The sequence below is a fragment of the Bos taurus genome, chromosome 28, assembly GCF_002263795.3.
Source record: "Bos taurus isolate L1 Dominette 01449 registration number 42190680 breed Hereford chromosome 28, ARS-UCD2.0, whole genome shotgun sequence".
Classification (NCBI taxonomy): Eukaryota; Metazoa; Chordata; class Mammalia; order Artiodactyla; family Bovidae; genus Bos; species Bos taurus.
The window spans coordinates 3190127-3211451 of record NC_037355.1 but is presented as its reverse complement, the minus strand read 5'-3'; the positions used below and the strand labels follow the sequence as shown (position 1 = coordinate 3211451).

General features: G+C 41.0%; 1 protein-coding gene and 1 long non-coding RNA gene across 2 annotated transcripts in view; one reads left to right on the top strand and one right to left on the bottom strand.

Moving 5' to 3' along the window:
• Window positions 1-21325, top strand: part of LOC614741 (formin-2) — a 357851-nt gene that overhangs the window by 98358 nt on the left and 238168 nt on the right. The window contains exons 4-5 of the mRNA XM_059882644.1: window positions 4555-4702; window positions 14436-14491. Of these exons, the coding sequence (XP_059738627.1) occupies window positions 4555-4702; window positions 14436-14491 (204 nt within the window). The remainder of the gene's footprint in view (window positions 1-4554; window positions 4703-14435; window positions 14492-21325) is intronic.
• Window positions 6123-12424, bottom strand: LOC132344114 (uncharacterized). The gene is made up of 2 exons (XR_009493227.1): window positions 11903-12424; window positions 6123-6234 (listed from the first exon to the last, which is right to left on the bottom strand). It is a non-coding gene; the product is annotated as an uncharacterized lncRNA (long non-coding RNA).

Here is a 21325-nt window from a genome sequence, read left to right as displayed (position 1 = left end):
TAGTATAGCAGTTAGTAGGTTCAGTATTTTAATTTACTACTTAGAACTCTAGGTCCTTTATCGAAGGAAGGTCACATAGTTAGTTTACACTGCACACTACATGTGGAGGAGCATGCTGCTGCTGCTGCTAAGTCGCTTCAGTCGTGTCCAACTCTGTGCGACCCCAGAGACTGCAGCCCACCAGGCTCCCCCGTCCCTGGGATTCTCCAGGCAAGAACACTGGAGTGGGTTGCCATTTCCTTCTCCAATGCATGAAAGTGAAAAGTGAAAGTGAAGTCGCTCAGTCGTGTCTGACTCTAGTGATCCCATGGACTGCAGCCTACTAGGCTCCTCCGTCTATGGAATTTTCCAGGCAAAAGTACTGGAGTGGGTGCCATTGCCTTCTCCTGTGGAGGAGCATAGTGGGTAGTAATTTTGCCTAGTGTTATACAGCTGTAATGCATTCCTGTTTGAGCACAAACTGATAGGATAGAGGCTTGCATCTGTCCACTCGTTCCATTGTTTCTAGTGAGCATTTGCTAAGTGGGAACTGGGTTGCACCCTCCTCACACCGTGTCACTGTCACTTTTCCTGCCTCTGTGGTGGCTTATTTGATGCCTTGTTTGTTTTCCACACTGGTAATGAATGGCATTACATGTTGAAGAGTCTTAAACATTGTGAGGGAAACCATGACCCTGCTTAGCTTGACCACTCATCCCAGTGGCTGGGCCTGTGGCACCTGAGCGGGTTGGCTGTCCTTTCCAAAGTGCAGATGACTCCCAGAAAGTGAGGCAAGTGACATTTACACACAAGAGTTCTGAAGAGGCTAAATTACTTAAAAGTCTGAAGGTTCTGAATATGTGCAAACTGCATACTGTGCTGGTTGAGGCCAAAGGTCAGTGTTACTACACTGCTACTGGAGGGAGTGGCGCTCCGGCCGGTCCATCTCAGTGTTGTAAGACCTCACCTGTGCAGAGGTCTTAGGTGCACAAAGACAGGCACTGGTGCTAAAACTAAAGGCCTCATGATCTCAAGAATCTTCAGAGCTTCTGGGATGCATTTTCTTTTCAGGAATGAAGGAAAATTCTCCCATTTTTGAGCCATTCTTTTATGTCAGTTCTACAAAGTTGCATGTAACTTCTGGAGCCTATTATACAGAGCGAAGTAAGTCAGAAAGAAAAACACCAATATAGTATATTGATGCATACATATGGAACCTAGAAAGATGGTAACGATGACCCTATATGCGAGACAGCAAAGAGACACAGATGTAAAGAACAGACTTTTGGACTCCATGGGAGAAGGCGAAGGTGGGATGATTTGAGAGAATAGCATTGAAACATGTATGTTATCATATGTTAAGTAGATCGCCAGTCCAGGTTCGATGCATGAGACAGGGTGCTTAGGGCTGGTGCACTGGGATGACCCTGAGGGATGGGATGGGAAGGGAGGTGGGAGGGGGTTCAGGATGGGGAACACATGTACACCCATGGCTGATTCATTTCAATGTACAGCAAAACCACTAGAATATTGTAAAGTAATTAGCCTCCAATTAAAATTTTCAAAAATTTATATGTAAAAAAAATATTTTTAAAAAGACAGTGAAAGTGAAAGTTGCTCGATTGTGTCCGACTCTTTGCGACCCCATGAACTATACAGTCCATGGAATTCTCCAGGCCAGAATACTGGAGTGGGTAGCCGTTCTCTTCTCCAGGGGATCTTCCCAATCCAGGGATCAAACACAGGTCTCCCTCATTGCAGCCAAATTCTTCACCATCTGAGCCACCAGGGAAGCCCTGTAAAAAATAAAGTTTTGTAAATGTTTAGTATTCTGCTAATTTGATTTTGAATTGTAAATGTCAAGTATTGTTTAGGGAGCTTTATTATACTTTGTTAAAAAGGCAAACTTGTACATTTTTATAATTTTTTATGAGTAAATTTAATGTACCAAAAATTAAAATTAAAAAAAGAAATCAAAGCAACTAGCTCTTGCGGTAGTTATGTTTGAGTTACACCATGTGGTTTACACAGCTGTTTTCATGTAGCATTTGCCCTGCTCACTCCAGTCCTGCAGAAAGACAAGATCAGGCATTGTTTCTGAGTTCCTGGTGAGGACATGAAGGGGTTATAAAGTTAGCAGATATGTCTGGGGTGCAGTTCTGGTTCTATCCTAGGAGTTTTGTCTGTCCCATGTTTTTTGTTGTTTTTGATGTTGTTTTACATGGTACAGTTGTGAATAGGTTTAGATATAATGGATTGCTTGACACCTTTGTTTTCTGTTTAATGCGCACAAAGTACCCGGTACTTTTGTTAATAAGCAGATGAAAAAAATGAGATCACAGCTCCAGCTGCTCTCATGTTGATAAACCATCTCTCTTGCTTTTTCTTCTTATCTGACAAATGTGTTAATTCAGTAGACATTAAGTGGTATTTATGGAGTGCTTGGGAATTTTACAGGACTTGTGTACACACTTTCTGTGCTGAAGTAGGTTAGGCGGTTAAGGGAAGGCGAAATGTACTCAGAAATGTGTTCAGCCACTGATCTGGATTGCATGCTGTTAACTGTCAACAAAAGGCGGGGCTAACGAGCTGTGATTTGGGAGTTGGGGGAGACCCTAGTGGGACTTAATCTTTGGTTAGATGTTGTGCATGGGAAAGGCTAGGTTGGGGCATTCCAGTGAAGTGGAGCTTGATTTGGGACATGTAGGGAGGTGAATTTGGGAGGATGAGTAGGAGGGTTATAGAAAAAGGACAGCTGGAAGAGTTGACATTTGATTCTTGAAGAACCACAACAGAACTTAGTGCTTGCTTATTCCCTGCTTGTTGGACCCGTACGATGAAGGAGAGGTTTTGTCACCTTACAGGTCTGTATGTGTTTCAGTCCTGGGGTGGGGCTGAAAGACTGCAGGACTGGCCGGGCTGTTTGTGGTTTATGTAGGCTTTTACGGAGCACTTTTAGCAAACTTGTATTTGCTGAATGGTGAAATCCTGAGTGAAACCACTTGTCCCCATGGCTGCTGGTGCTGACTCTTTTCTGTGGAGCAAATGAAGTCTGAGACTGAGTGGGTTTATTATTAGGATGATGAAGCTCTCTAAGTCAGAGTCCCCCTTTTAGGAAACACACAGCTTGCTCCCCTGCCAGGTGCTTGGCTGCTCTTTATGCGAGAGGTTCACATTTTGTGGATGTGAAGGGGACATTGAGCCTTGATATTGCCCCTTGTCCACATCTCACCTTGTTCTTGCCAGAATGAGGATATTCTCTGATGTCTAATCCCTGGACAGGGATTTGCTGGTCCACGTCCATTGAATTCCTTTACTTTTACCAACGAGAGCTCATTTCTAATATCATGTTAATTAAACCACTCATTTTTCCAATAAAAAGTTATTTCTGATATTTAGTAGACCTGGTATCAATCAAGATGTGATGTGTATGTGAAAGATGTGACTGGCCGACCGGTCTACAGTGGGACCCTTCCTGATTCAGACCTGAGAATCTGAGTTCTTGGATAGGGGCAGTGAGTGTCCCTAAAGGTGAAGCTTAAACTAACTGATATATACATTGTATTTTACTGTTGACACTGAAGAATATTTTATGCAGTTCTTCAATTAATTTGCGAAGCAAATTTTTGGAAATAGCAATGCCTCTCCACTGGTTAATTCAAGTTCAGTGTCAGCATGGTGTTTATATCATGTTTTTTATTTTTGTTTCTACCACTCAATTACTCTCTCTGTTCTATTTGCTGTGTTGATCAAAAGGTTTAGGGAAATATACCTGTGAGTAAGGAGGATGTCAGGAAGAGAACCCAGGGCTTGTGTACATTGGTGCCTGCATCCTGAAGCACCTGTTACCCTGCAATCTTAGCGGGCAGTTTCCAAGGGTGTCTGCAGCCTCAGAGTGGCCTCCTTTCTATGGTTCCCACTTGGCTTCCTGGCATGAGATGTAGCTATGAGCCTGCTTCTCATTCTGCCCAGATTCTGTTGATCTCCAGCTGGGAAGAGCTTTCTTTGCAAGATCCCTGTCCAGTTCTTTTTTTCTTGGCAAGTTCACTTACTTTTTTATAGTTCCTCTCCCAAACTGGTCCCGACCTGGATTGAGGATAATTAGTTTCCTGGGCTTTCTGTTGTTGAAGGCAAGGAAGCTGTTTATTGTCCTTGAGTGCCCAGCACTGCCTGTTCTCTGATTTTGCCAAGTGTTTACACAGATTTCAAAGGTACATCATATTCCAGTGCATTGAAGACGCTTAGTCAGGGGACTCTGTGATCGGGTGGATTTTCTGACCTTGTAATTCCCTGCAGACCCACATGGCCTTTTACCTCCAAAAAAAGAGACTAAAATTTTACCATAGGAGTTGAAACACATATGGTTATGAAAACAAAATGTGTGAAAGAAAGTTTATGTGATGAATCTACATTGAATAGTATAAAATGCTGTTTCATGTTTTATGTATGTTTGCATCTATATATATGCCTATCACACATATATTTATGATAGAAATGATGTTGCAATTATCAATCAAGAAGACTCCATTTTTCATAATTGAATTAAAATAGCTTAATTTTTTTTTTTTAATATAGCAAGATCAACTTTACACCTGGGCTGCAGTTAGTCAACCCACACACTCACTGGATTATATCGAAGGGCAGTTTCCGAGGAGAGTCCCAGCTGCTTGGCCACCATCTAAACCTCCTGATGAAGAACACAGGCCTAAGGATGCTGACACAGGTAGGCCCACGGGAAGAGTGTATGTTCTGAAAGTAACATCAAATCTCTGTGAAGCACCTGCTGAGTAGTGAGTCTGGATTTCTCTTCCAAGTATTTCTTAGATTACAGTCGTCATATAAATCAGGCTAAATCACTGGGAAACTTGTTAAATTGAAAATTCTTACCCTCTATCTTCATAGTTACGGGGACTGGGCAACTAGAGCTATCCAGTTAGTACTGTGTATACAGAGTCTGAGAACCACTGCTTTGGGGTCCAGCTGAGGCCCCCACCTGGAAGGAAGCCACCCACTGTATGGGCTGAAAGCTCAGAAGGGAACTTTCTATCTGTTGGCTTCAGAGGCGGCAGCCACCTCACCTCCTTCCCTGGCTTTTCCCTTACTATTCTCTTTGAGCTTTTGTTAGTTTTTTCCTTGCCTTCAGAGATAATTGATAGAGGCAAGATGAAGCTATACATTCTACTAAATCTAAATTTTAAGTAATTAAAAAAATCATACATTGTTCAGATGTAATGTTTGATTGGGTTATTTTTTGTCCCTTGTGTTGTCCTAAAGTGTTTTGTGTTATTCTTGAAGTACTTTGAAGGTAGCATGACATTGACATCAGCTTTTTATGGAGCCCAAAGCTAGAAAAGCACTTCATTGTATTGAATTAAGAATTATATTTGTATAACAATGTTTTTATGGAATTTGGTTGTCTTATTCCTTGCTTCCTTTTTCATTTTAGTGTAATAAAATCACAGCTTCTTCTTGGTGGACTGATCAGGAATATTGGCATCTGATCCATCAGGAAAGAGTAAATAGAAGGGCATTATTACAATTCAGAAATCTCTCCCTCATCAAATTTTCCTAAATGGTATCATAGCATGGTGTCAGAGTTAAGAATTTGGTATTTTATTCCCATTGGCTTATTGAGAGAAAGATGTTGGGTGGACGCCTAGCTGGGACCTCTGTAAAGAGTGTGACCAGGGAGCATGGACTCTGCTGTGTATCAGCTTGTAACCTCGGGCAAGTTTCCTAACTTCTGTCCTTGTTTTCTGCACCTGTTAAATGGTAGTAAGGATAACACCTACTGCATATGGATACTTTGAGAATTATCTAAGTGTTAAAGCATAGATTAGCATCCAGAATGCAGTCATTATATTCCTCATGAGTCCCTGTAAAGCCAACAATGGCCCACACCCTCAGTGACTTTATTTCAGACTCCTGTCCAAAGATCTGCAGAGGGGGCCTCCTGCTCACAGCCTCTGTTTTTCTCCTCATCCCGAAGTGATGCATTTACTTCTTCTTTCTTTGCACTGAGGCACTGATTGGCGGCCCACACGCAACCTTGTGTACCCCTTTTTAAAGGCCCATGCTTTTGAAACAGTGCTTAGTGTTTACTTGATGGACTATACTCTCTGAAATGAACCACAAACAAGAGGTGTGACATAAGAAACATGTTCTATGTAGGGCTTTGACTTTCTTTGGGTACAGAGAACAGTTGATCAAGGGCCAAGGTAGATCTTCAGAGATGAGAGGGTGCTTATGTAACACCTGAAAAAAACGAGCATGTAAAACAATTTAGTTTTAAAGGGAAAATTATATAACTTAATGTATTTATCCTATTAAATACACTTTTATTTGTTTATGTCAAAAGTTACTTCAGTTCAGTTGCTCGGTCGTGTCCAACTCTTTGTGACCCCATGGACTGCAGCATGCCAGACTTCCCTGTCCATCACCAACTCCCAGAGCTTGCTCAAGCTCATGTCCATTGAGTCGATGATGCCATCCAACCATCTCATCGTCTGTCATCCCCTTCTCCTCCTTCCCTCAATCTTTCCCAGCATCAGGATCTTTTCAAATGAGTCAGTTCTTTGCATCAGGTGGCCAAAGTATTGGAGTTTCAGCTTCAGCATCAGTCCTTCCAATGAACATTCAGGACTGATTTCCTTTAGGATGGACTGGCTGCATCTCCTTGCAGTCCAAGGGACTCTCAAGAGTCCTCTCCAACACCACAGTTCAAAGGCATCAATTCTTCAGTGCTCAGCTTTCCTTCTAGTCCAACGCTCATATCCATATATGACTGCTGGAAAAACCATAACTCTGATTAGACAGACCTTTGTCAGCAAAGTAATGTCTCTGGTTTTTAGTATGCTGTCTAGGTTGGTCATCTTTTCTTCTAAGGAGAAAGTGTCTTTTAATTTCATGGCTGCAGTCCCCATCTGCAGTGATTTTGGAGCCCAAGATAATAAAGTCTGTCACTGTTTCCATTGTTTCCCCATCTATTTGCCATGAAGTGATGGGACCAGATGCCATGGTCTTAGTTTTCTGAATGTTGAATTTTGAGCCAGCTTTTTCACTCTCTTCTTTCACTTTCATCAAAAGGCTCTTTAGTTCTTCTCTTTCTGCCATAAGGATGGTGTCATCTGCATATCTGAGGTTACTGATATTTTTCCCAGAAATCTTGATTCCAACTCGTGCATCATCCAGCCTGGCATTTCACATGATGTACTCTATATATAAGTTAAATAAGCAGGGTGATAATATATAGCCTTGACATACTCCTTTCCCAATTTGGAACCAGTCTGTTGTTCCATGTCCAGTTCTTACTGTTGCTTCTTGACCTGCATAAGATTTCTCAGGAGGCAGGTAAGGTGGTCTGGTATTCCCATTTCTTTAATAATTTTCCACAGTTTGTTGTGATCCACACAGTCAAAGGCTATGGTGTAGTCAATAAAGCAAAAGTTGATGTTTTTCTGGAAGTTACTTACCGGTTAGGAAATAGCTAGGTGTAGCTACAGTAGAATCAGTCAATTTCATTGAGACATATTTTAACAGTCGTTCATATCTTGTGTTTTACACCAGTGATTAGGGTGATGTTTTCATTTTTTTTTTTTCATCCCTAGGGTGAACTTCTCAACTTTAACTGAAACATTTATATTATCCTCTAAAATTTTAGGGCAGTTTTAAAAAGTTATGAAACATTTTATGTTACTAATTTTTTTTTTTTTTGTAAACTGGAGGAATGCTAGACAGAAAGTTAATTAGTGATAATATGAATTTTAGTTTGGTAAGAGATGATAGTTGGAATTGAGGCCAAGAAGTTTGCAAACTAATTTTTCCTTTTTCGATATAACTTGTAAAATGCCAGAGTAGCAATTTTTAATATAACAACCTGTCTCCTTTTAAAATGTGTAGTCTTAAAGAGGATGATGGAGATAAGTAGAAAATAGTTTAATGTAGTGACTTATTTTTATCCAGCTGATCTGTTAATAAACCCAAGAGCCCAATAACTGTTTTGTCCAAAATGGCCTAATGGCCCTTCCTAAACTTTTCCTACTGTGATTCTGCAGGATTCTGCAGGGCATTCTCATTCTGCGACCATTCACCCTCCCTGTCATAAGCAGGCAGGTGAGGATATCAGTAACACAGTGAAAACCATGCATAGACCCTACATTTTTTGAAAAATAGATATTAATTGCAAATATTGATAATGTGATTATTAATAGTGACAAACTATTTCCAGTGCACTTGACTGTGGTCTGTGTGTAGTGACTTCACAGCTAAAATTGCTGTTTGCAGCATGTGGTCCCTTTCAGCTTTGTTTTAAAATAAAAGAATTCACTGATTATTTTTCTTTCTGAAGAAGAAAGACTTATGATTCCATCTTAGAAAATTGACAACTTGGTTTTTCTTTGACATTTTTTTACCTTTTGGCTCTTCTTTACACTGGTTACTAATCCCCATGTGTGCATGCTAAGTCACTTCAGTTGTGTCTGACTCTTTGTGAACTTACGGACTGTATCCCCCAGTCTCCTCTGTCCAAGGGATTCTCCAGGCAAGAATACTGGAGTAGGTTTCCATTGCCCTCTTCCCAACCCAAGGATCAAACTGGGGTCCCCTTGTCTCCTGCATTGGCAGGCGGATTCTTTACCACTAGTGCCACCTGGGAAGCCCCACTAATCCGCATGGCAGGCTAATTCAGATTCGTGGTGCTGCCTTTTCTGCCTTTCTCGGGGACCACACTTCTGTTTTTCCACAATCCATTTTGTGAAACTGGCTTTCTCCACCTTCATCTAGTGGTGAAGAAACGGACCTTCCTCTATATGAATCTAGGTGCAGAGGCTGCAGTGAGGCCTCAGGGGTTGTGGGTTCTTGGGGATCTTTGGCTCCTACCGTGTCTTTGTGTTGCCTTCACAGAGGAGCCTGAGGTGCTGAGGCTGATCATCTGAAGTCCATAGAGTGAAGTCTCCTAGAAGGACAGGCTGGAAAGGAAGTTAGAGAGGATTGTGCTTGCTCCAGAAGTTTGTAGCAGAAACGTTAATAAGAAGAGGTCCTTTTCAGTTATTTTTTCTCCTTATCTTCTCTCTCTTCATTTTCCTTTACTTATTTGATGCAACCCACCCCCACCACGGTGGTTCTTCTGGAGCCTCCTGGCATTTTATTCATATCTCTATCATTTGAATTATTTAGGTTGGGAACTGATCTGTATTTGCCATCTGTCTTCTGTGTAGACTCCCAACATTTCAAGACCTTTGGATGCAGTATATACTTAAATATTGAGTGAATAAATGAAGATCTTTTGTTGAAAAAGATATAAATATTAATAAAATATCTACTCAGCACATGAATGCAATATTATATTTGATGGAATTCTGTGTGTGCTGAAAGAGCCCAAGGACCATTTTAGGGGATCATCAGCAAGCTTCAAAGGTTACTTGATAGATTTACACAAAGAGAGACTTGGTTTTAGTTTTGAATTTGTGGAGAACAGATTCAAGGTGTGAAGAGTGATTTGATCATTGTTGGTGCATCTTTGGAAAATCAAGGCCGTTATCTTCCTTTTAAAACAATTAAATATATATATTTATTTGGCTGTTCCTGGTCTTAGTTGCAGCACATAGGATCTTCATTGCCACATGTGGGATCTTTAGTTCCCCAACCAGGGATCAAACCTGGGCCCCCTGCAGTGGGAGCACAGAATCTTAGCCACTGGACCACCAGGAAAGTCCCTTTCTTTCTTTGTTTCAAGAAATTCTTTTAAAAACCATAAGAAGTTCTGTATTATCTGAATTAAATTATAATATCTACCCATAAAAAAAAATTTTATTTATTTATTTCTGGCCAGGCTGGGTCTTTGTTGCTACATGCAGACTTTCTCTGGCTGTGGCCCTGGGGCTTCTCGCTGCAGTGGCTTCTCTTGTGGAGCATGGGCTGTAGGCACTCCGGCTTCAGTCGTTGCAGCTTGTGGACTTAGCTGTCCCTTGGAATGTGGAATCTTCCTGAACCAGGGATCGAACTCCTGTCCCCAGCATTAGCAAGTGGATTCTTAACCACTGAAACACCAGGGAAGTCCAGGTCCATTATCTTTCCTTAAAAATGTGAATGGTCAAGAGATTGAACAGAAGACTGATTTTAGAAAAGCAATTTGGGCACAGAAAATTCTGGAGGAAAACATGGAAGGACAGCTGGTAGAAACGTGACAAACTTTTTGTATAGGAATCCTAAAACCTGGGTTTACTTGCTGGCTGAAAGAATGGTAATCCACCTTGGCTCCAAAAAGATAGCTGAGCAGCTTATGAATATGTGAGGTGTACAAAAAGATGATGGAGGGAAATAGATTAGATTGAAAGGAATTGAGTATATAGCACTGAGGTGAACCAGCATGCTGAAATGACTTTCAGAAGGACTTGCAGTTTTTAAAGGTGGTTGGCATTTATCCCTCAGGTTTAAGGTAGAAAGAGAAGTGGGGACACAGCTGGATCATGCCCTGTGTCTGTGAGATGAAAAGCAATAATCTCAGAAGGACAACTCTTCTGTCCTCTAGTATCCAAAAGAAGTATTTCTACGGCTTCTAAATAAAGGAGCTTCTGTGGGATGAAATATAGTGTGAAGTGCATTCTCAATTCATTTCCAGGTTTTTCCTGATGCTTTAATCCATGTTCACTTGAGGAAAAGCAGAGATTCTGGAAGGGGCTTGGGGGGTGGTGGGGGGCGGGGTTGATGATGTTTATCTCTCAACCTGCCACCTGACTCAGGAATAAAATGCTCTCAAGCAGATCAACCATGTCTCCTGGAGATGATTCTCCATGTTCAGTTTTATTTATTTATTTGTTTTTTTAAATCAGCTCGCATTTTCCCCTCATATATGCAGGCTAATGCCTCTGTGTGGACGTCCTTTGTTGGAATCGAGGGGCAGATCCAGATTATTAAATAATCAAATAAACAGAATACAGGGTTGACCCCTTTTAGGGAAATTACATTTTTAACCCCACCTTCATTTGTGTAAGGATATGGCATACCAGAGTAAAGACATCTACCATTGGTTAGGCTGCTAATCATAAGTCATGGTATTTAAATTAAATTTAATGAATTTTCTTTAGATTAAATTGATTAGATTTGAATCAAATTGATCATTAAAGAAGCTATAATTTAGTAATTTTATATAAGCACATTTTTCATTAAAATGTAAAAGTTTTGAGAGACTGCTTAGTTCATTTTCAGAAGCTGTATTTTCTGTATTTTGAAGGGTATTTGATTTGTTCCATTCCTAGCATATCCTACCCTTTTTCTTCCTGTCCTCTCTACAAATGTAAACCTCATCCAAGTGTGTTTTGTAAGTCACTGGCTTATTTGTGATGATAAAGAGATCATTTTTGAAGCATATTTGGAATTCTGGAGTGCCCAGAAATTTTTGTGAGGTTTCTGTTTGTTTGTTTTTTTTTTTTCAAAATGGAGCATTTAAATTTTTGTCAGGAATGTTCTTTCTCCCACTCTACTTCAGACAGTAATGTTTTTTTAAAATCAGTCTAGTTTCATAGACTTCTAGTTGGATGGCTTCACTGACTCAAAGGATGTGAGTTTGAGTAAGCTCCGGGAGTTGGGGATGGACAGGGAAGCCTGGCGTGCTGCAGTCCATGGCGTGGCAGAGTTGGACATGACTGAGTGGCTGAACTGAACTAAACTGAGTTTCTTAATCCTTAGGAAGGGTGGATGGAGGAATTGGCAGTTTGAGATGTGCTCTTGAGAGCTCTCCCTGGGTCACTCCAAAAACACCCATCCTGATGATGAAGAGGGACTGTTTGCGGGTGCAGGGCTGACAGAAGGCAGTTCTGAAAAGCTCTCCATTTCTGGGAGGAGGGGTGGGAGGCCAGTGCCCTGGTAGTTCGCATGAGGGGTCCACACTCTGAGGACACTGGAACCCGGTGGGTTTCTCCCCTACCTGCCCACAGGCTCCTGACTGGCCCGGTGCTCAGAAGCCCTTCACTGGGCACAGCCCAGCCTGTGTCATCCCTCGGTGGACAGCCCTTTTGTGATTTTTCATGCTTCCTTTTGCTCTTTTGCTTCCCCTTCTTCTTTTTCCTTCTTATTCTCTCCTGTTTTCCTTCTCGATGTTTGTTTTTCTTTCTTCTCTTGATTATTCTCATTTGTTTCCCCTTACTTTGTAGTTATTCTGTACATTTCTTTCACCTTAAAATCTTGACCCTCTAGAACTCCTGTGCTCCAGCTTATGATCTGGAAGAGAATATTTTGACGTATAAATTTCTCCTAGGCGTCATAACACACTGATTCAAGGAAGTAGTGAAAGAGGTGAGGGTGAGAGGATGAACTCAGTTCAGATCAAAGTTTACATGTAGGTGTTCAGAACAGTGGAATATTGATAACACTCTCTAGTTCTTTGTTTTGGTGAGGCGGTGACATTCTTTTTACCATCGGAATCCAGAGGTTTGCTTTTTGGAGCAGATCATGTGGCATAGGACTATTTAAAAAACAAAACAAAACTGGGAAACACTGTATGTGTCTTTAAGGGAAAGGGCTGTTTGTGACCCTCCTGGAGACTCTGTGGGCTCTGCCTGCATCGCTTGCATAGACAGACAAGGAAGTGAAAACGTCCTCCTTTCTACAAAGCCCTAGAGTCTTGTCTCAAGTCTGTTGTGTTTTGGAGGATTTGAAGATGACTAAAACCAGCAGAAAACAGAAGTGTTCTAGAGCCTAGATTTGCTTTAATATTAACTGTCCTCACTTTGATGTTAAATATCTTTCTTCAAAAATGGCCAGCTCTTGTGTTGAGTTCAAAATAGAGCTGTCAGTATGAGAGACAAATCTTTTGATTAACTTAGTGAAATATAGTATTCGGGAAAACACTTGTGTGTTAAAGCTGCTTGTTAGTATTGTTGCCACAGTGATACCTGTTGGTGAGTGATTATGCCGTGCTGTTCCCAGTGATTTTGTTCTGAAAGATGTACCCTGAACTTAGGTGCAGCCCTAGCAATGGCATGGCGACCTGTGCCCTGCCCAGCGCCTGCTCTCCTGGGGCTCCCGCTTTGCTTCCGTGGTTTCACCACCCTTTGGTCTCACCTTTCATCCCCTCCCACAACAACAAATATTTCACACATCTACTGTGTGTCAGGCACTGTTCTAGGTGCTGGGGAGTCAGTAAGGAAAAGAATCTACAAAGTGTCTGTCTTCATAGAGTTTGATTTAGTCAGGTAAGATAGAGAAATAAGTTGGCAAACAAGTGAATTCTATAGCATTTTGTTTGAGGATTGACTTGGTGGAGAGAGCAACAGGGAACGGGGTGCTCCATGGAGCAGGGAGAGGGTGGGTGTGTGTGCAGAGATCCCCACACACCCAGATCCCCTGGAGGGAGCAGGACTGTATGCACAGGGCAGCAGGAAGGCTAGTGTGGCCAGAGTGTGCTTAGCAGGTGGGGATGGCACAGAGGTCGGGGTGGCGGGAGAGGAGAAGGCTGAAGGAGGCTCGTGGGGCCCAGGTGGAGACCATGCTTCAATCCAAGTGAAATGAACTTTCAATGTAGTTTAACAATACGTTGTATGATTTAAACCATGAATGTCTTTTTTTTACTTTTTCTGTGCATTGTCACACACGTGAATTAAAATGCTGCTAAATTAGAAAAGTCTGAGGTATCCGCCATAGTGACTTCTATGTATTGTCAGGCATCTGGTCTGTGTGCCAGTCTGGGATGGGGAGCAATGGGACAGTGGGGAGACAGACTCATCTTTGTCTCCCTACCAGCTGTGTCTGGGCCTCAGTTCCTCACCGCGATGCAACCATGGACAGGAGAAGTCCTTCTCAGACTCCAATCCACGATTGCTGGTAGTTCCTGGAGGCTCTCTTATGTCTTTATTTTTGTAACTCCCATGTGAGCTTCACAGAAAGCATCCCTTAGCTTAAAAAACAGAAGGAAACATAGCCTTAGCTATCCCTTAGGTTTTACAGCATGAAGAAGCTGCAGTCCCATAGTTTCTGTCTCAGATGACCATCACTCAGTGCCTATTAGTGAGGGCACATTATCTCTTGTTGAAAGTGCAAGGTCAGCTGTCAACAGTCAGATAAGGTACCCAGGACCCCGTCCTTCCAGGCTAGGGAGTTGACTTCCATCACTGTACAGACTTAAAGAGAATAATATGAGCAGTGACTGTCTTAGCAGATACTTCCTGGCACAAAATAGAAACTAGCTATTGAGATAAGTAATCATGACTGATGTGTAAAGAAGGGCATAGTGCTAATCTAATTTTAAAAATACCTAATGACATGAGCGTGTCATCTTGTGTGTTACATGTACTGAAAAGTGGTCATGTCCTCATAACACGGAAGTATAGCTGGAAAGTAGCCTGGGTGTTTGGGTGCTTATTGTGGTTGAAGGTATATTGTAGTTAGTTTCATTTTCTGATCAAAGAAATGGGAAAATCTGCTCTTTAACATATTGCCTGTCTTCTTCCTTTTCAACCCAGACTCTCAATCTGCTGTTTTAGAAACTCCGAAAAAATGTTCAGATGCTGCTCAGCAGGTAAGAAGACTTAATTAGGCTGTGGAATCCTTTTCTCTCGTGTTTGTCTGCCTTATCTTCCATTTGCCCAGCCAGCTAGGCCACCTGTGTTTCTCAGCCTGCAGGAGACTCCAGGCAGGTGGGTGGGTGTTTTGTTCCATTCAGACTTGGCCAAAGAAATCAGCCTTGAAGTGGCTCTGGGCACAAGCTCCTCAGAGCCCATATCATTCCACATCCAGCCAGAGAGCTGGGCCACAACTGCTGGCTCCACTAGGAAACAGTGGCCATTCAGGTGTCGTGTGGAAATGTGTCTGGTTGAACTAATAATCATATGGATATGATTTTTTTTAATGTCCAGAGCTTTTTAAAAATCAAATTATATTCTTAAGTTGATTTGGTGAATGAAACTTTAGTTAGTGTCTGTTTAATTTCCATAGAAACTTTCTTCTTCTGTTACTAAAGAAGTCAAATCTAATGTCTTCTTTTTCTTGCACCAAAATGCACCTCCTGAAAAAATAAGAAACATTTATATGGAATAGTAATTGGGGTTAGCAGTTGTTCTTTTGGATATAAAATCATTTTAAAAATTTGTTTATATATTTTCCAACTATAATTTGAAAATAACTTAGTATTATAAATTACGAGCATGAAGCATGTTCTCTGGAGGGGGGGTCTAGATAGAAAATTAGATGGCTCTTGCCCAGGTTCCAGGCCCAGGTCAATTTCTGGTTAGTGATGGCATACTATCTGGGATATGGTGTTCTTCTCTGTAAAAATCAAAGAATCTGATGATTTTTGAAAACTTTTCCAAGTATAAATTGACTCCCCTTTTCAAAAAAAGCAGCCCTGCAGCGTACGTGGAAGTTTGCTCCTCCTGGAGGAGAAATAGAGATAAAAATTGGTTGAAAATTTCATTTTATAAATCCTCTGGTGCTTTTCAGAAATATAGCTAGACAGGTCACTTTGATAAGAGTAAAGATACTCTTAAGAATAATGTCATAAAATAGGTTTCCCCAGCTTCTTTTTTTTTTAAGAACAGAGACCTCTGTCAGGCTGGGGTACTTGGAGAGGTCTGGTGGACTCAGCTGGAAGTACATTACCTTGTAGTTGTTCAGTCACTAAGTCACGTCCAACTCTTTGTGACCCCATGGACTGCAGCACGCCAGGCTTCCCTGTCCTCTATCTCCTGGAGTTTGCTCAAATTCATGTCCATTGAGTCAGTGATGCTGTCTAAGTTTAGTGATTAGTCAAGAGTGAATATAATGAAGAGAAGTAAAAAGAAATAATCAGAAAAATTTATGCCCTCAAAATATCTCATTATTCTTGCAGCAGTTTTTTGTCATGACTATGTTGTAAATTATCTAATTTGAGATAATATGTTAGATTTTTCTAGTTCTTATCTTCAGGGTGCATATTATTGAATTCTCTGTTACATTGATAATCCCAAAGAAAACCCGAACAAAAAGTATTCTACACTATCAACACATACAACGTTGCTCTGTGTATTAAGATTTCATATAGAATAATATAAGGTAGATATTCATGTGTGTGTATAAAATTATAGTGATTTTCCATTTTTCTTGAGCTTTGAGCCAGTAAATAGTATGTGGAAAACCTGATGAACTGGGTAATTTTAAAACACCTGATGTTATAGTCTGGAAACTCATAAGCAAAACAGACTAATTTAAATTTCATGCCTTCTCATTTCCTTGTTGCCAGTGAAGTATCTAGAAACTGAAAAATGCAGTAAATTAATTGGGAGGCAGTTGAAGTCAAGCACTCAGTAGTGACATCATTTACTCTTGGAGTCCCTGGCTCTTTGTCATTAGTTTACTTGAGGACGGGTTCTTTTCTGTGATGATACGTGTCTGTTTCATAAAACCTGAAATAACAGCCCTAAGAGGGATTTGGGAAACTAGAAACCTGTGTACTGTGCACCTGTTATTTTACTGTATTATCTTAGGCAATTCTTATAATAACCCTTTAAAGTCATTTTTATTAATTCATATTTAACTGATAGGAAAGTGACATTTGTAGAAGTTAACTTGCTTTAGGTCAAAAATTGATAAAGGGTAAGAGTCATGATTTGAACAAGAGGTCTGACTTTGTACCTCATGTTCTCTCCACTATGATAAAATCTAGACTTTCGTGCATGTAATTTTCCTATGGCTATTTAATACCATCTCATGGCAGAATCATCTAATGATTATATGAGAAATTTAACTTATCCTATTTATACCATACATAAGAGTCTGATGTCAAGATTTGTTTTAGAAGCTTAGATTGAAGCTGAGTGGATCAAAGATACATGTTTAACTTTCTGCTAAATTGTGTCCATTTCTCAAACTTTAGTGCTTCACTACTCTTGAAAAATGTGCAGCTCTGTCTTTCGTGTAACGCACCTTGCTTCTAGTTACTAGACAGCAGTCTGTCTGTCTGTCAGCTGCCCTTGCAGAGGAAGTGAGAGGCTTCTGGCCAGTTTGCTCTGTGACTGATGGGTGTGATGAGTGCAGAGGGTTGGTCCCTCCGTGGAGGTGATGTGGCTGGTGTGTTCACTCTGTTTTCTTCAGGCACCTGTTCTCTCCATTCAACTGCTCTGGAGTACACTGAATTGGTTTTGACTTTTGCTCTTTCCCTGTACTTAATAATTCTGAGAACTCCATATCCCTAGACAAGGCCCAAGATTCCTAATGCCTGTTCTTAGCTGGGAGGGGTGGAAGGCTCAGGAGTTCTCTGTGCACATGGGGAGAGACCCGCTGCTACCTTCCGGTGCTGTCACCCCAGGCCCATGGGTTAGGAAGTTTTAAAACAAAGCTACTTTCTTTAGACCCCACTTACTGATTATTTTAATAAAAATAATATGATTTGAGGGGCTTCCCTTGTAGCTCCGTCGGTAAAGAATCTGCCTGCAATGCATGAGACCTGGGTTCGATTCCTGGGTTGGGAAGATCCCCTGGAGGATGAAATGGCTACCCACTCCAGTATTCTTACCTGGAGAATCCCATGGAGAGAGGAGCCTGGTGGGCTACAGTCCATGGGGTCGCAAGTCTAATATGATTTAGTGACTAAACCACCAATGTGATTTGAAAGCTACCCTAGCTAAAGAGTTATGTCATAAGACAGAAACAGGACTGTCTGTATTCTGTATTTTTTTTTATTCTTTGGCATTTGAAATACTATTTAAACTGTAAATTTGTTTACATGCTACAGTATATGAATAGCCAAATGTCAACTATAGTCTCTAAAAATGTTTACTCCTATGTTAAAGATTAATTTATGGTAGTTAAATTGGTTACTGCCTAGTTTTTAACTTATTTTTTGCTTTTGAAGTTACACATAAAATATGTGCTTCAAAGCATTGTCCTAACACTCAACATCTTTCTGATGTAAATGGACTAGCTGAAAGGTAAATAGAATAAAATTTGACCTTTGAAAATTCTGGCTTTGGATAGGAATTGATTAACCTCAGGAAATTTAACATTGGGTCTTCCTATACATTACGGTATTTATTAAGAACGTCACATCTGTTACTGAGTGTTAGATAATGAAAAAATTAAACAAAATTAGTACTCTCTTACCCTTTACATTATATGCAAATAAATTCTCAAAGGTCAGGAAAATGTGTACGATTTGAACTCAGTCCAGTTTTAATCTCCTTTGAAATTGGCTTAAAACTTTCCCCCCAGGATCCTGCTCTGATCAGTCCTCTCAGTGCCCAATTGGATTGCAAACTTACTTGAGGAACTGAGTATTCTTTTTCTATTGGTTCTCCTTTCAGAATGTCCTTTATAGTGCTCCTTATACAATGACTGCTCGTACAGTGTATTGTTAGTTTCAGATACATCTTTATTTAGAGGCACATCAAGGGAACACGTGTGATGAAGTAATGTAGCCTGGTTGATGGTACTTGAGGGGTTACTCACCTGTGTCATGACATAGACAAGTTCAGAGAGTAATAAAAGAATTGGTTAGATCAAAGAAAGGGGTAGGGGATGTAATTTTGAAGGAATAGTAATGGAGACATGAAAACAAGCAACTTGAACTGCATAAGAGTGACTTAGACATATTAAAGAGTTGGGGAAAAAGTGTATTCCATCTAAACTCTAAGGCAATAAGTGACGTGAAGTCACATGTTAATTATAGACCTACAAAACAACAATTTACAAGACAAGTAAACAACCACAGTAGAGACCAGAGTAAGAAAAAGAGGGGTTAAAGGGGAGATAGAAAGAGGTGGTTGTGGTCTGGAAACATAGGTTAGTTAGTCTTCCTTGAAGTTTACCTCAGACTCTGAATGTTCTTAGGTGGATTATCAACACATTGGTGCGGTGACTCTGCAGGGGGTGGTGGGGTGGGTCGGGGTAGTTGGGAAGGGGGAGACACAGTCGTCCCCCTGTGGAAGCATGGGAAATGGGTGCTATTTTGGCAAGGTGTTCCCCATTATGTGTTAAGGGGAAGACAGAATTCTTCTGGAAAGTACATTTTCATTTTATGGAAACTCCCCCTAGCTCAGAGGCAACAAATTAGATATTTTAGTTTTAGAAATTAAAAAAAAGGAGAACCTGTTCTGACAGTTTTAAGAGTGAAAACCAGCAGGCATCTGGAAAACAGTTACAATTTGAGGTGTGAATGTGAAAAAAGCCATAGAGGTCACACACTGTTTTTACTCTTCGCTTGGTGGCTTTCCGTGTAGCTCAGTCAGTAAAGCATCTGCCTACAATGCGGGAGGCCTGGGTTCAATTCCTGAGTTGGAAGTTTCCCTGGAGAAGAAATGGAAACCCACTCCAGTATTCTTGTCTGGAGAGTCCCATGGACAAAGGAGCCTGGTGGGCTACAGTTCATGAGATCACAAGAGTCGGACACAACTTAGCGCTATCTTCCTGGGGCAACAGGACTTGGAGGTGAAATGAAGTTGTGTTCTTAACCTACTGAGCTTTTGCCGTTCTTGTTCAGTTGCTAAGTCATGTCTGATTGTTTATGACCCCATGGACTGCAGCACACCAGGCTTCCCTGTCCTTCACTACCTCCTGTAGTTTGATCAAAACTTATGTCCATTGAGTCAATGATGCCATCCAACTATCTCGTCCTCTGTGGTTCCCCTTTCTTCCTGCCCTCAATCTTTCTCAGGATCAGGGTCTTTTCCAATGAGTTGGCTCTTTGCATCAGGTGGCCAAAGTATTGGAGCTTCAGCTTCAGCTTCAGCATCAGTCCTTCCAATGAATATTCAGGACTGATCTCCTTTAGGATGGACTGGTTGGATCTCCTTGCAGTCCAAGGGACTCTCAAGAGTCTTCTCCAACACCACAGTTCAAAAGCATCAATTCTTCAGTGCTTAGCTTTCCTTATGGTCCAATGCTCACATCCATACATGACTACTGGAAAAAACATAGCTCTGACTAAATGGACCTTTGTTGGCAAAGTAATGTCTCTGCTTTTTAATATGCTGTCTAGGTTGGTCATAGCTTTTCTTCCAAGGAGCAAGCATCTTTTAATTTCTTGGCTGTAGTCACCATCTGCAGTGATTTTGGAGCCCAAGAAAATAAAGTCTGTCACTGTTTGCATTGTTTCCCCATCTATTTGCCATGATATGATGGGACCAGATGCCATGGTCTTAGTCTTTTAAATGTTGAGTTTTAAGCCAGCTTTTTCACGCTTCTCTTTCACTTTCATCAAGAGACTCTTTAGTTCCTCTTCTCCTTCATAAGGGTGGTGTCATCTGCATATCTGAGGTTACTGATATTTTTCCCAGCAATCTTGATTCCAGCTTGTGCTTCATTCAGCCTGGCATTTCACATGATGTACTCTGCATATAAGTTAAATAAGCAGGGTGACAGTATACATCCTTGACGATCTCCTTTCCCAATTTGAAACCAGTCCATTGTTCCATGTCCAGTTCTAATTGTTGCTTCTTGACCTGCATACAGATTTCTCAGGAGGCAGATAAGGTGGTCTGGTATTCCCATCTCATGAAGACTTTTTCAGTTTGTTGTGATCCACACAGTCAAAGGCTTTGGCATAGTCAATAAAGTAGAAGTAGATTTTCTGGAACTCTCATGTTTTTTCTATGATCCAATGAATGTTGGCAGTTTGACCTCTAGTTCCTCTGCCTTTTCTAAATCCAGCTTGAACATCTGGAAGTTCTCAGTTCATGTACTATTGAAGCCTGGCTTGGAGAGTTTTGAGCATTACTTTGCTAGCGTGTGAGATGGCAATTGTGTGATAGTTTGAACATTCTTTGGCATTGCCTTCTTTTGGGATTGGAATGAAAACTGACCTTTTCCAGTCCTGTGGCCACTGCTGAGTTTTCCAAATTTGCTGGCCTATTGAGTGCAGCACTTTCACAGTATCATATTTTACAATTTGAAATAGCTCAACTGGAATTCCATCACGTCCACTAGCTTTGTTCATAGTAATGCTTTCTAAGGCCCACTTGACTTCACATTCCAGGATGCCTGGCTCTAGGTGAGAGATCATACCATCGTGGTTATCTGGGTCATTAAGAGCTTTTTTGGGTAGTTCTCCTGTGTATTCTTGCCACTTCTTCTTAATATCTGATGCTTCTGTTAGGTTCATACTGTTTCTGTCCTTTAATGTGCCCATCTTTGCATGAAATATTCCCTTGGTATCTCTAGTTTTCTTGATGAGATCTCCAGTCTTTACCATTGATGACTCATGAGAGGGGCAAACAGATCAAGCAGCTGCTCTAAAGGGATAGAAGGCGATAAAAGTTAACAGCTTACAAAGGGTGTTTTTCCTTTACTGCACTATTGGTTGTCTGCTGACATACTATGTGCAAGGTATTTGTGGTCTTTATTGAAGGAAATACAAAGAATTGTAAGGTCCTGGGCTCTTCTG